The sequence below is a fragment of the Osmerus mordax genome, chromosome 24 (assembly GCF_038355195.1).
Source record: "Osmerus mordax isolate fOsmMor3 chromosome 24, fOsmMor3.pri, whole genome shotgun sequence".
Classification (NCBI taxonomy): domain Eukaryota; kingdom Metazoa; phylum Chordata; class Actinopteri; order Osmeriformes; family Osmeridae; genus Osmerus; species Osmerus mordax.
Window position 1 is genome coordinate 2,186,327 of NC_090073.1, and position 13,818 is coordinate 2,200,144.

At 44.3% G+C, this 13,818-nt stretch overlaps 1 protein-coding gene across 1 annotated transcript in view; it reads right to left on the minus strand.

Annotated features, from left to right (window-relative positions):
• zmat4a (zinc finger, matrin-type 4a) overlaps positions 1-13,413 on the minus strand; it is a 49,384-nt gene extending 35,971 nt beyond the window's left edge. Inside the window, exons 1-2 of the mRNA XM_067228445.1 lie at positions 13,370-13,413; positions 5,183-5,284 (exon numbers count right to left, since the gene is read on the minus strand). Of these exons, the coding sequence (XP_067084546.1) occupies positions 5,183-5,284 (102 nt within the window). The 5' untranslated portion in view covers positions 13,370-13,413. The remainder of the gene's footprint in view (positions 1-5,182; positions 5,285-13,369) is intronic.
• Positions 13,414-13,818: the final 405 nt, after the last annotated feature.

Below are 13,818 nucleotides of genomic sequence, written 5' to 3' on the forward strand. Positions count from 1 at the left end.
AATCACTTATAATGTTAGTGTCTCCAAAGGCCTTCTAAATTAGATAAGAATTGCGTGACGTTCCTCATGGCATGGATTCCGCTGATACACTAAAGACCCAATCATCTGGGCACCAATCAACATATAAGCCCTCTCAATTATCCGTTACTGGAGTAAAAAGGACTCTGAGCGCCAATTTCATTCATTACATTGTCAGCATAAAAAGAGCCTAATATTTCCACCCATTAACTCCAGAGTCTAATGGAACCCACAGAGTTTCTGATTGATAGCCATTTTGCATGCATCCCATCCTTACATACAGCACAGGCTACAACATCTCTGATGGCCAATCTGATCTAGTGCAACAATTAGAGGATATCACTGGTGTAATGATACATGAGATGTAATTAAAGGGGGTGTGGGGATCTAGATTCCTGCTGCATCTGACCGACACACGCCTGCCCTGACACTGCCACCAACAGTTAGGGCTAACCCTAACCAACAGTTAGGGCTAACCCTAACCCTAACCAAATTAGGCTTCAAGGGAACACATGCCACCGCGGGCTATTCACCTCTCAGAATAAACTGTCAATGTTCTGAATTGTTTATTTTGTCATTGTATTGTATTACAGTCACAACCCAGCAGAACGGTTCCAGTGTAATTGTTCATTATTCAGTGTTTATCTGGTTATTTCAAATACGGACTGATTGAATCAGCATTGATATAACTCCAGATAATATGAAGCTATCATGTACATACATAATGCAAGGCATCTATACTGAGCCAAGTATACAACGGTATTCCACCATGGGCTTCTCTTATCCCCTGCCCCCAGAACCTACAATCAATAGTGAAAGGTCAGGCCGAGTTGGCATTAGAAATGCAAATGAGCTCTCCGATAAACAGCATGTCTTAACTTGGCTATGTTCTAATGAAGTCCTGGGGAGAAAAGTATGTCCACAAAGAGCCTCCGTAGATGGGGCTGTGTTCAAGTCACCTGCAGGTTGTATGAGAGAGCTGTAGCTGCTGGTAAATCCGATGAACAAACGGAGATCAAATGGACATTTAGGTTCAGAGACTGAAGCCGAATCAGCATTCCACGGACCAGCCGGCTCCACTCTTGCTGTCCTTAGAGAGCCTAGATTCGGGGATAATACGATAAGACATACGGAACATCAGATTGTCTCTAATTGGCCTTATTTGACACTCACCCCCTGTGACAAGGTGAGGTCTCACGGGGCGGCAAGCTCAAGGACAGAGAAAGGCCACCGCAGTAACCATCTAGGGCTGCGTTTCCCGATAACGATGGATCGTAGCAACGATCGAGCCAAATAACGAAACCATCGATATTTCTTACGTGCGTTTCCCAAACATGCTCGTAAGGAGTAGGCTAATCTATGAGCTTTCAAGAGCTACGAATTTTTAAGAGACACTTTAGCTACAGTGTCTTTGGGAACGGCCTGTAAAACTAAGAATCGTCGTACAATGGATTCTACGATCAATTTAGGCTTACAAAGCTTTCGGGAAACGCAGCCTAAGGCCTTGACAGTCATACCCAACATGTCTACGGCATGGTAGGAAGGCTTTAGGGCTGATGATATCGCCGGGACCAAGTGTAGACATTCAGCCCTCTGGTCTCTCCTCTCAATCTCTCCCTTCTTCATGCATATTTACGAGCAAGGAGAAGGCTGAACGTGGGAATCCAGTGAACAAAACCTACAGGCCGAGGGCGAGGAAGCAGCACCGTGTTCGCTGCGAGGAGAGAAAGACAATAGGAGCTAACGCACAGGGAGGAAAGTCTATATGCGTGTAGAGTGGGAGGGTAAACGTGTGAAGCCCAAAATCTCGACAGGGTTTGGTTCGATATGGACGTTAAGAGTCACATGGAAGCTCGAACCAGATTAGTCTCGGTGGTTTCGTCTCGGTTATTAACAGCATCAATGCTCCACATTCAGTCTCTAGACTGAATAATGTTTCCTGATGTGAAATACTGTGCCCAGTTTTGTTGCCTTTAGATAAGCAGACTAAGTTTTTTCGGCTATGGAATAAGATCGAGCACGAGGGGAGATGGGTCAGTCCACACACTCGACCACCCTGTACAGTCCCTCGGTATCCTCCACACTTCTCATCACACACCAGTCAAGGGAAGGGTCAGGGATATCCTGAAAGGCGTGGTACCGAAATACTAGAGAGCGTGCCGCAGTGCACAGGTGGCTGAACAGAACGGTTGATAACTAGCTATATGTTGCTTTGTAAACTCATTTTCCGGAGTAGAGAGATAATGACAACCCATTCTGTAAGACACAGAAAGGACAAAAGAGCAGAGTTAAAGTGAAGTCATATTATATAGAGGGAGGGTAGCCAAATTGGTCCAACAAAGCCAAGGAATAGGCGCTGCTGGTAAGACAATTCCAAAACGATTAGCTGCTGTTGAAAAGAGACTCGTGCTATTGTGAAGGGGAAACAAAACGTGTGAATTTAGGTTGAGAGTTCCCGTGGAAAACTGGATTTGGAAACAGCTGTTCTACCATACAGCCCAAAAGCTGGAGATATGCAAAACAAGGACAAGAGTAAGAAGTGCTGACAAATGCCAGTTGACAGGCAGGCTCCGAAGATCAGGAAAATGAGATTATTCTTGCTAAGGCAGAGAAATACACAGAGGATGAAAGCAACCGTGCAGAGCAAGGGGCTCTGTGGCAAATGATAACAATACTATTTCCCACATTGGTACAGTACTGCTGCTAATATCAATCCTAAGAAAGAAATTGTCTATATAATACTATCAATGAATCTAATAGTCAGAAAACCGTAAAAATCTATTTCTCTCTGTTTTGTGTGATACTGTCTGTTAAGCAAAACATCATTTTCCGGAACATACTTTGCTAATCAACTTTGTAAGAAGCGTGAGATGTGGGACACACTGAATTGATTACCTAATGTTGAACCCTGTATGTTTAGAACAATGCTACAGAACTGTAAATTAATGTGACCTGGTAAAGGAAGTGATTCTTTCCACTGTGGACCAGATCTCAGAGATCTTCTGAGGTAGGTCTCTATTGCGTTTGAAGAAGGGATTAAAGGCTGTATCGCCCAGAAATAATGACGTCCTCAGACTCAACTGGAAGCAGAGCTTGGCCTAAAGGCTTCATTTAGCATTTTCAACTTTGATCAACCTCAGAAGGCTGGATTGGTCTCACAAATCTTCCAGTCATAAAAAAAAAAGAAAATACTGTTACGGCCAATGCCAAGGTCACACTGGAGAGAAAAGGCTTAGGGTGAAAAGCAAGAGATGCAGGACCTCTTAAGTTTAGGATCCACCGAAATTGGGTTGAAGGAAACCACTAAAGGCTTGTTAAAATGCAGCATCAATAATACAGATTACAGATAGGGTCAAGAGAGCAGTTTCAAACAAAGTATGGAAATCACACAGGACACGACCCCTGAAGAAGACGAAACCAAATCTCTCTTTGCTACATGTCCTGGGCTGTGTTTCCCGATAACGATGGATCGTAGCAACGATCGAGCAAAATAACGAAACCATCGATATTTCTTACGTGCGTCTCCCAAACATGCTCGTAAGGAGTAGGCTAATCTATGCGCTTTCAAGAGCTACGAATTTCAAGAGACACTTTAGCTACGGTGTCTTTGGGAACGGCCCGTAAAACTAAGAATCGTCGTACAATGGATTCTACGATCAATTTAGGCTTACGAAGCTTTCGGGAAACGCAGCCCTGTACAGTTGCTGTCGTCACTTTTTGCCCCCAACACGTCACTGTCCATTAGAGACCAGAACAGGCTCGTCTGCAGGAGACAACAGGAAACATGCTGGAGTCACCCGCACACTCCACAATAACTGAGTAAATATTTCATACCAGTGGGGAAGGTTAAATCTTTTGTCCTGTGCACTGCAGTGCACTGCAGAATAGATGTATGTTTCTTCTACCCATGGCCAGTTCCGATTATTTATATCCTACCCATAATATACTGCCAAATCCCTTCTTAATATGTGCACACTCGACACCGTGTTCACACAGTGCTAGTCGGTGAGTGATCAGTCGGAATAAGAACTACATATGATGAATATAGACAATGTCCTTAAGCCTGTGATGCATCTTACAACAGTGGTAAACGGTCCAATGGCGTCGACCGTTTTACAACAGTGACCAGCAGGCTGGACGAAGACTCATACCTCGACAGCCACAGAGTCTCATATGAGACCTTTCAACTCGTATTATTCCCCACGTCCCACACTAGGGCTTTGCAGTCAGACAGGCTTGTCCAGTAACACCAGCTGACAGTGACTGAGCAGCAGCATCTGCAAGGAGGATGGGAGTTGGGGAAAGGGGGGGGGGGGGGAGGGCTGGCCCAGTAGTACACATACAGCAGTAACGTACCTGACTAATGGTGTATCTCTCAAGGTTAGGGTGTGCTAGGGTACACTAATGCTAATAGAAATGTGGTATACCTGTCAAAAAGGGAGCTGTGCGGTGTTGAATGCACTCCTTTTCTACCTCGGGTGAGACTTCGAGACAAGAATATCAATGAGATTTGCTTTCCTGACATGTGCTGGATTTATTTATCTCATTTTTATGTTTTTTACATAATTTTTCCCATTTGTTTTTCAGTCAAATTAGATTTAAAGTTCAAGAAAATCCACTGTTAACAAGCACTAATTCGCAATAGCTGTGCCAACGTACACATTCAATAGCTCACTTAGACTGAGTGAGCTATTGAGCTTCTCGGCCCAGCAAAAAAAACACTATTTTCAAGCTCCACAACTGCATGATATCAATAAGTAGCGTTAAATATTCCCGATCTCAATATTGACCAAAATGGTTCTTTCTTCCCCAGTGCCTGGGGGAACAGCCAGGAGAGGAAGCAGCCAGGTGTGGTACAGTACACCTGGTGCAGCTTACTACTGTATGCCTGGTGTACAGTACTACAGCTAATAACTGGGTTGAGACCACGTGAGTCATATGCTGACTGGCATGTCTAACCTGCAGTGCTTTGCTGTTCGGGCCATTGCTACAATTTTTTTGTGCAGGCTGACTGAGGAAAAACAAATGACCCGCAACCTTAATTAACACTGGGTGTGTTGCTGCTTGTTTTCCTGAGGTAACCCAAAGAAGGTGTGTGTGTGTGTGTGTGTGGGGGGGGGGGGGTCAGAGACCCCCAGAGAAGGGAGCAGGTGGTCTTCCTCACCTCATAGTGGGCAACCCTCTGAGACTCTGAGATGAGCTGAGCGCTGCACACTTTGCAGTAGCTGTCTGTGAAAAGCCCTTGGTCCACTTCTGTAGACTTCATCTGTGGAGGAGACAGACAACCGTTAGCGTATCATATCATCTCTCTACACCAGCAACAGCCAAATGGGAATTGCTGACATGAAACAAATGAATTACACAGGATTACGCTTCAATGCTTTACATGCCAAGTTGTGATGTAACGAAGTAGGTAAACACACACCATGTCATAGCTTTACAGTTGTTTCATCAATATTTCATCACAAACAAATGCAGGGTATGTTGTGCCAGCAATGAGTCATAAAATGAGGAAATTGTAATCAATAACACCTCATTTTGGGTATCTAAAGAGCATTAGCATCTGGGCCAATGCTCTGTTGCCAAGTCAAAACCATTTCTGTGAACAATACAGAACCTGAGAGTCAGATAGAATCTGTCCATTGAGGATATTCATAAAAATAAATCACAGCATGGGAAATGGTAATGTGGATGGTGATTCTGGTGTGTTGCTATTTCATCCATTCCATTGAGAGCTCTGTCATTCTGGGTCATTTCAGCTCTCCATTACTAATTCAGCCCCGCTTCCATTAGAGGTCCACATCCCATATTTGGGAGCACTCATGCTCAACTTATCCTCATTTAGCCAGTCACGTCCTCATTAAGGCCTGTCGGACAGATGAGCATACAGGTCATGTGGGTACGAGGCCCGTCCTTTAAAAGTCACTAACGAAGAATAAACATAGAGCTTGGAAGACCGGAGTAGGTACTTGGAAATAATAAAATAATGATATAAACCAAAATGGATGTACAGTTCCCTCAGTGCGAGTGAATGATGCATATGATTTTAAAAATGATTTTTGTCCAAATCCATTCTTGAACTAACAGAAAACAAGTTACTCACTTGATTCACTTTAGTTTTTTTATCCCCAAATCTGGGAATTACTGGGATCATTTGTATATGATGACCCTCAAAATATATCAGGTTGGGGATGTGATAACAAGAGCTCTGATTTAAGGCAAACATGCTGTTTCTTTTCATCTCTTCTCTACCCTGGATACTTAAATAAATGATGAACTCTTAAAGACTCAGCCAGTTCTCGCACATTATCGGTTTATGTTCCCTGGAGAAACAGTTGTGACAAACAAATAAAAAATGTAATAACTGGGAAAAGAACGATTAATTTGTCAAAACCAGATCATTTATCAGAGCACCTTACGGATATTTTAACTTGAAACAACCTTTATAGATTCCAATTCCAGTTGGTTCTCTCCTGAGAGGTCACCTTGTCATTCCAATGTTCTTTTTCTTTATAGGGTTACTTTATCTTGACACTGTATTAAAAAGCAGTAAGTATATCACTACCGCTTTGAGGGGAACATCGCTCTACTAATCTGGACAAACCTCTGAACTCTTCCATTTGAATGATCCTATTGAAGCAGACACCGTGCATTTGTTCCAGACTGCCTTATTACCTTTGGCTGTTAGTGTGGCTGTTCCTGAAAATAAAGTGACCTTGGCAGACAGTTTCAGCAGGTCACACTGTGCCTCGTAGCTGTTGCACATTCGATCACCCAGAGGCCAGGGCTAGACTGACAGGGTGAGCAGAAACCCTGTCACATCCCCACAGTGTCTGCAGCACAATGGACTGAGGGATAAGAGAAAGATGCAGAAAGACAGACAGACACACAGAGAGAGAGAGAGAGAGAGAGAGAGAGACATAGAGACAGAGAGACAGAGAGAGAAACAGAAAATAGAAGAGGAAAAGAAAGAGCGGGAGGATAAATTAATAAATCAGTGCAGCTCAAACAGCCCTCTTAGTCTTGTAATCGGCTGAGAGCAGCACTATTTCCTTGGTACGAGACAGTGCGCAAATTCCACAGGACAAACAGCCTAAATGAGGGGCTTTAAGAGCTCTATCGGCCTTCCTCAGCCCTCAGCCCGGCTTGGGCGAAGGCACACAGATACAGCAGATGAATCATTAATCAGTCTAAACACTGTTTGGGAGCAGAGGCGGCGGAGGAGGAGATGGCGGTAGTAGGGAATGAGGGGCGAAAGACCTCTCCACCCTCCCTTTGACAGAAGCATTGTTGGCCAGATACCCGCATGACCCGACACAGGCCCTGTCCTTGTCCGTCAGTATTAGTATCATTGTAGCAGAGCCGCCGGTCTTATGGGGATAAAAAACGATAGCGATTGTGAGTCCGCGCGGCTCACGAGAGATCAAAAAGAGCTCACGCAATTAACATGTTCCACTTCTCCCTCCTTGACAGTCAATTCATGAACACGATGTACGACTGTCAGATAGCGAGCTCTGATTGCGATGGGTTGAATATCTAATAAATGAGATGCCCACAAATATACATTTCCCTTTGCTTTAAGTAGACAAAGGAGTTCCACCCACAGGGGTTGTCAACTGGATACACGCAGTCAATAACCGATCACAGAAGCTGCCCCTCTTGGCATCATTAGGGTCAGCCCGAGGAGCGCCACACACAAACCTTCTTTCATAGGTTATTGTGGAAAACGACGCAGAGGAGTCGGAGCTAGTGTGGAGCCGTGCTGCGTTTCAAAGAAACGGAGCCGGTTTGCCTCTCCGGACAATCAAATTAGCAGGAGTGGCATTACCCTGCCTCTCACACCCGGTCCACACTGTTTACCGCAGACAGGCAGGCAGCAAATCAGCCTGAGCAGCTGGTTGTGGTGGGAAACAGAAGGACGGAGGGAGGTTTGTAGCTGGCAGGCTGTGGAGGTAGAGGAGGGAGGGTAGTAGCTGGCAGGCTGGGGAAGCAGGACAGAGGTAGAAGAGGGGGGGTTTGGCAGGAGGTGTGGCAGGGAGGCAGCTTAGAGATTACAGAGAGAGAGCGATGTGGTGTGTCACTGCAGATGTTCAGGCTACTAAAGGTCATATGTAACGCTTTCGAGAAGGTGTTGATCTGTGATGCTGGAGCGCAGCCATGAGCATGTGTTGAGTCACACTGGGCTGTCGTCAAGGTGACCCTTTGGCTGAGGGAAGGTTTGACACGGCACGGATTGGTTCTTCTGCTCCTGGGGGTTGGGGGAGCAGACTCCACAATATGACAGGCTTGGGGCCTGGGATTGATAGGAAGATAACTTGACACTGACAGGAAGAGGGCTTAATATTCTGGTTTGGAATCAAGTAGTGGAAAGACAAAGAGAAAAGTTTGGTGTCTATATCATATAGGCCACAAGGTGATTTGTTTATTAATTAATTAAACAAGTTCGGTGAAAAATACTGACTCTTCATTCTCAAGGTGTCCAGAGCTCGACTTCAACTCGGCCTGTGAATTTTTAAAGCAAGAGGTACTTCCATAATTCATGAAAAAAAGTGTGTTGTTTTAAGTATTCCCCATTTACATAATTAATACAACTCTTTGGATAAAGGATGAGTTGGATAAAGTGTCTTCATTCCTTTGTTCTAGGGACTGTCATTTTGATTTGGAACAATAGATTGTTGCATAGCGTCTTATTTTTTCAATAATTTTCTCTAAAACATTAAAGAATACAGAATACATAAAGATGATCTGAAATCTGCTGTAGTTAAAAGCTGGCTCTGGCTGGAAGGCCACATTTTCTCCAAAAAATGTGCAGCACTATGGAATAAATCAGCCCTGTTCCATTTGAGATCTACCACAAACAATACATACAGATCACAAGACGACACCGAAAAAAAGTTCAGAGGGAAGGTATTTTTTACATTCCAAAGTGAAATATTCATTCAGTTTTGCGCATGTATTTTTGCAGATAACAGTTAATGAACACAGCTCAGAGAAGTGCAGTGTGGGATATACACAATGACCAACGGTGGCCTGTCTCTACAGGAGTATTCTTGTGCTATCCCAGCTGAGCTCATTACAATCAGCAGCATCCAGGCAGGCAGCCGCTCAGTGGCAGGACATCATAGAGCAAGAGTGGAATCAGAGATGAGAGAAAAAGGGACAGAGGCGGAAGGCAGCCCAACGCACTAATCAGAAACATGACCACAGACATTTAAACGTGCAAAAAAGAAATTGGATAAAGTTTGCTTCCTTCAATGATGCACTAAGGACAAGCAGCTTTCCGAGTTAAACAGTGTGAAACCAGACCAGGCTTCCAGCGTTGCATCCTAATTACTGCTGGTCCTCATTAGCTTACCTTTCTCTAATACCTTTGGTTTATCTTGGCTTATTTTCATTCCCCATATTCCCTTAACAGGCCTCACCTTGAGGTACTCTACCCCATCAGAGCTACACAGCACACTCAAAACTCATTTTCCCATACTCTACATGTGAAAAGAATAATTTAAAAAGACAATAAATCATTGATAGATTACATTGCCCACTGTCTTCCTGCTATCCTGCAAATGAAGAAAGGTTGTCTTACCTTACCTGTTGTTGTCCTGCGGATAATGAACAGTGTCCTTTCAAGGAGGACGTCATGAATTTTGAATGCCTTTCAAAGCTTTCCTTTGGATGTCAGATCACTTGTCAGGCCAATGGCATCCTGATAAAGCAGACTGTAGCAGCCTTCTGTACAGTGGCTGTATCTAGAGAGACCTACATGTCTTGCCAACATGAACCATCTCTCTGGAGCAACAGAGATGATCCAAGGCTAAGGAGACAACTAAGACTTTCAGAATCCTGGACGCCATAATGCTTAACAAAAATGCAGTCGTTATTTATTAAACTTAGTTAAAACTTCTAAATGATAAGAGTTAGTGGCAGATATCCAAATCTTCAACACAAGTACTTACAAAAAAAGGCCGTCCTGTTTAGGGCTTTGTCTCATCCCTGCCTAATCATCAAGTCAACAGCATTGAGTAAGAAGGCCCTGGCAGTCGTCTCAAGGACTCAAATCATTTGAGTGCAGTCCACCACTCCACCTCTCCATCTCACGGGCTTACTGAAGGTCACGCCGGCGTTTATCAGCCTGATGGAACTCCTAGTGAGTCTGCATATCATCAGTGTTGACACGCAAATAATAACCAAGTGATCCTCTTAAGAACCCGAAGAACGAGAACAAAGGACCCGAAGTCGTCAAAAAACACAAAGCCTCCGACAGGCACGCGTCTGGATATCTGGAAAGGGAATGAGAATACGACTGAATGAATCTACTGAAAAGCTCCGAGGAGGATTTGGGGGGGGGGGGGGGTACTGTTGCTTTCTGAGAGGAGAGGTAGGTGAGCTGTGGTCCAGGCTTCAGGGGAGAGAGAAGGCAGGTGTACAGGGAGGCCACAGGAGCACGGCTCAGCCATGCAGTGGAAGACGGATCAGCTGCTCCGACGCCACACCCAGACTGACCTGTGCTGTCGACGGGCTTGTCGGTCAACTATCATCGGCAAACATCTGCAGTGTTGGTCCAGCTGGTGCTCGGGGGCCTCAAAGTGACATCCCAGCTCAGCTGATCACCCAGGGGAGCACGCGGACCAAGCCAGCTGGGGGAGGCTGCACACTCGCACTCTGGGCTCTACTGACTGCAGGACTACATGTCCCATACCACACTGCAGCTCCTTCCACGACTCTACAGGCTTCGTGAGACAAGGCACTGCAGAGCAGAACTGGTATCATTAACTTCCGGTCCTCGTACCCTACAGCTGTCCTGAGGAGCATTCCCAGGTCCCACGCGTTGTGATGCTGCCTAGCGTCAGGCCACAAGAACAGCAGGGTGTAAACATTAATGTGTTAATCTACCTGAGCATGCTGCAGACACCTCCGTAACATAATCAGGTTGGAGGTGAGCCAGTGTGGAGTGTGTTGCTATTAATAAGTGAGACTGGCAACGTACAATCTACATAACTTTCAAATGTTCCCGGTGTTGTTATTTGACTGCATTGCACAAAATCCTAACGCAAGGCCACTGGAGTCTAGCTTCCTTCGAAAAATCTCAAACTGTGAGGCAGTTCTCTGATTCTGCGTATTCTTGACCTGCTTCTGTGATATATTTGGATCTACCTAATGCTCTTTGCTTTTAAGCAGTTTCAACTTTTTACAAAGATCTGAGAATATATTTGGCTGGCCTTATTAAAATTACTTGTTACATAAGCTATTTATAATAACGGACCTGTTCCAGTCCTATCCGCTCATTGTTTGATACACAGCATTGAGGAAAACAGAAACCTAACAGAAGTTTAAAGGAAGGCACATTTTTCGTTTACAAAAGCAGACATTTATTGATGACACCAAAGCAGAGTGCTTCAAAGCGGCTTATATATATAGCTCCTACACATGACTGACGGCAGGAAAAGGATCCTAAGCGTTTTACGACTTCAAGCTTTTTACAAATAGAATGAACAAACAGCGTCTGAGCAGACACATTTGCCAATAAAGGTTCTCATCCCGAGAACTCGTATGGACGGTGTGCTAAGCACATTCTCCATGTGATCGATTTTCATGTGATATCAAATGGGGAACATTGCTGGGGAAAGGACGTTTATCATATCTCCTAAAGCAAACCCATCCAGACAGCCTGTAGCACTGGCAGGAAACAGATATCATAGACAAAAGAGGAAAACAAAGTTTGGTAGTGCACTGACGGAGCCACCTTGTGGTCCGCACAGATACCAAGTATTATGCAACTTCACAACTCTGGCCACAACGCCAACAGTAGTCTACTGAGCACAGCAATAGCAGTGTTGAGCTACTGAGTAAAGCAGTGTTGCACTACTAGGGAGTCAGGTGGCTGAGTGGTTAGGGAATCGGGCTCATAATCTGAAGGTTGCCAGTTTGATTCCCGGCCGTGCAAAATGACGTTGTGTCCTTGGGCAAGGCACTTCACCCTACTTGCCTCGGGGAGAATGTCCCTGTACTTACTGTAAGTCGCTCTGGATAAGAGCGTCTGCTAAATGACTAAATGTAAATACTAAGCCAGCTAGATGAGGCCTCAGAGAGAGCAGATAGGGACACAGACAATCACATCTGAAACATGTTTCAATGCATAAGAGAGGTGAAACAGGTGGATTCATTTTTCAGGGTTGTTATCCCGCTCGCATAAAGCCATGTCCACTGACGCTGAACAACCTAATGCTTCACTTTTTTGTGTGTTGCCATTCCGAAGAGTAGGAAGGGCAGAGTAAATTCAAAAAGATTGAAACTACAATGAATACCTCAGAATATTCCAGAGAAGCTATATTACGACTCAAACACGGCAGGAAGAGAAGAACATCATCTTTCTCCAACAAGGCGTAGGCTACACTATGCTATGGGGATCTTGAGATGACAAAGAATGAAATGCAGTGGTGCAAAAAGATAAGCTTGACAGTACCTGGGGAACATACGTCACAGACGCAGAGGTGCAACGCAAACTGTCAATGGTAAACAGAGTTGTTGCATTTCAAACTTCCCTTGTGTAGCCTGCATTTTAGTAGTCTAATCCAAATGTTTCACTGCATGTGAAACAGAGTTTGAATGACACATATTATGCAGGGTAAGTGAGATAGGATCATCTTGACAAACATCAGGCCAAAAAAATATGTTAGAAGAATTTGGTGCGTTAAATACTAGGGTGCACCGAGCGTGTCCTGTCAGCGTGGCTTGTCACCATCCTTAATCCTAACCTAGTGGCCACACTGGATAGCTGGGAGTTAGTGTAAACGTGCTCTTTGCATGTTTATTTTGTTGAATTGTCAACAAGACCATGCAATACCAAATTCAGGGCTGGGTTTAACATGCAGTGTTGGAACAATAGTTTGAAGTCACTGTAATGGTCAGTGTAAGGCACAAAACATTATATTGGATTGATGTCACCAGACTTTATAAATAGTGGGAATGGTTTTCTAGGTGTCCGAAGCGCGCGGCTTCAAATTCAAAACCGCATCTAATAACAATATTCTAAAATCTCAGCATAGGAATGCATAATCCATTAAACTGCACAATTTTGCGGAATGGCGTGGCCGATACTTTTAAACATGTGTCGTTAAAACATCCCATGACGGCGTAGCCTACACAATATTTTCCTCTGCTGGTAGTGCGCATTGAAAATCCTCATGTCAGTGATGCCGATATTTCTCACAACGAAACAAATACAAAAAATAATGTTACGGTAAAATAAAAAATAAAAACATACATTTCAAATCTATTTAAATGCATGCTTGTTGTATAAACAATATACGATGCAACAGACAAAATAAATGACTCAGGAATTTAATTCTGGTACCTGTAACTCCAAACTGTAGCCCTGGTACAAGTGTGTCGGAAACACCGTCAATTGATGTTGCACTTGTAGGGAAACTGTGTAATCCATTGACCAGATGAGCGAAACGCGTGTACAAAACAGAAGACGCTTCCACTGCTTTTTGCAGTTGTATAGCCTTTCTGTAGTACAATCGTCGACTGTTCTCCGCCCCGCTCCTACCCCATTGGTGGGTTGCTATAGTAGTTGTGGCTCTGACACTGTGCCTGTACGGCAGTGCCTCACTAGTTTCAAAGTAATCAGAGGTTTAGTGCCGGTTATGTGGTAGAACACCTGCCGTGCTCTGTAGGACCGCCCTTACAAAAGCAGCCTGACTTAATGATGCAGCCTGACACTAGTAATGTAGCTACATTAAACAGGCTTTAGCTTCAACTAATAATGTGCTAAAACACTGTGTTAAATACGATGACTAC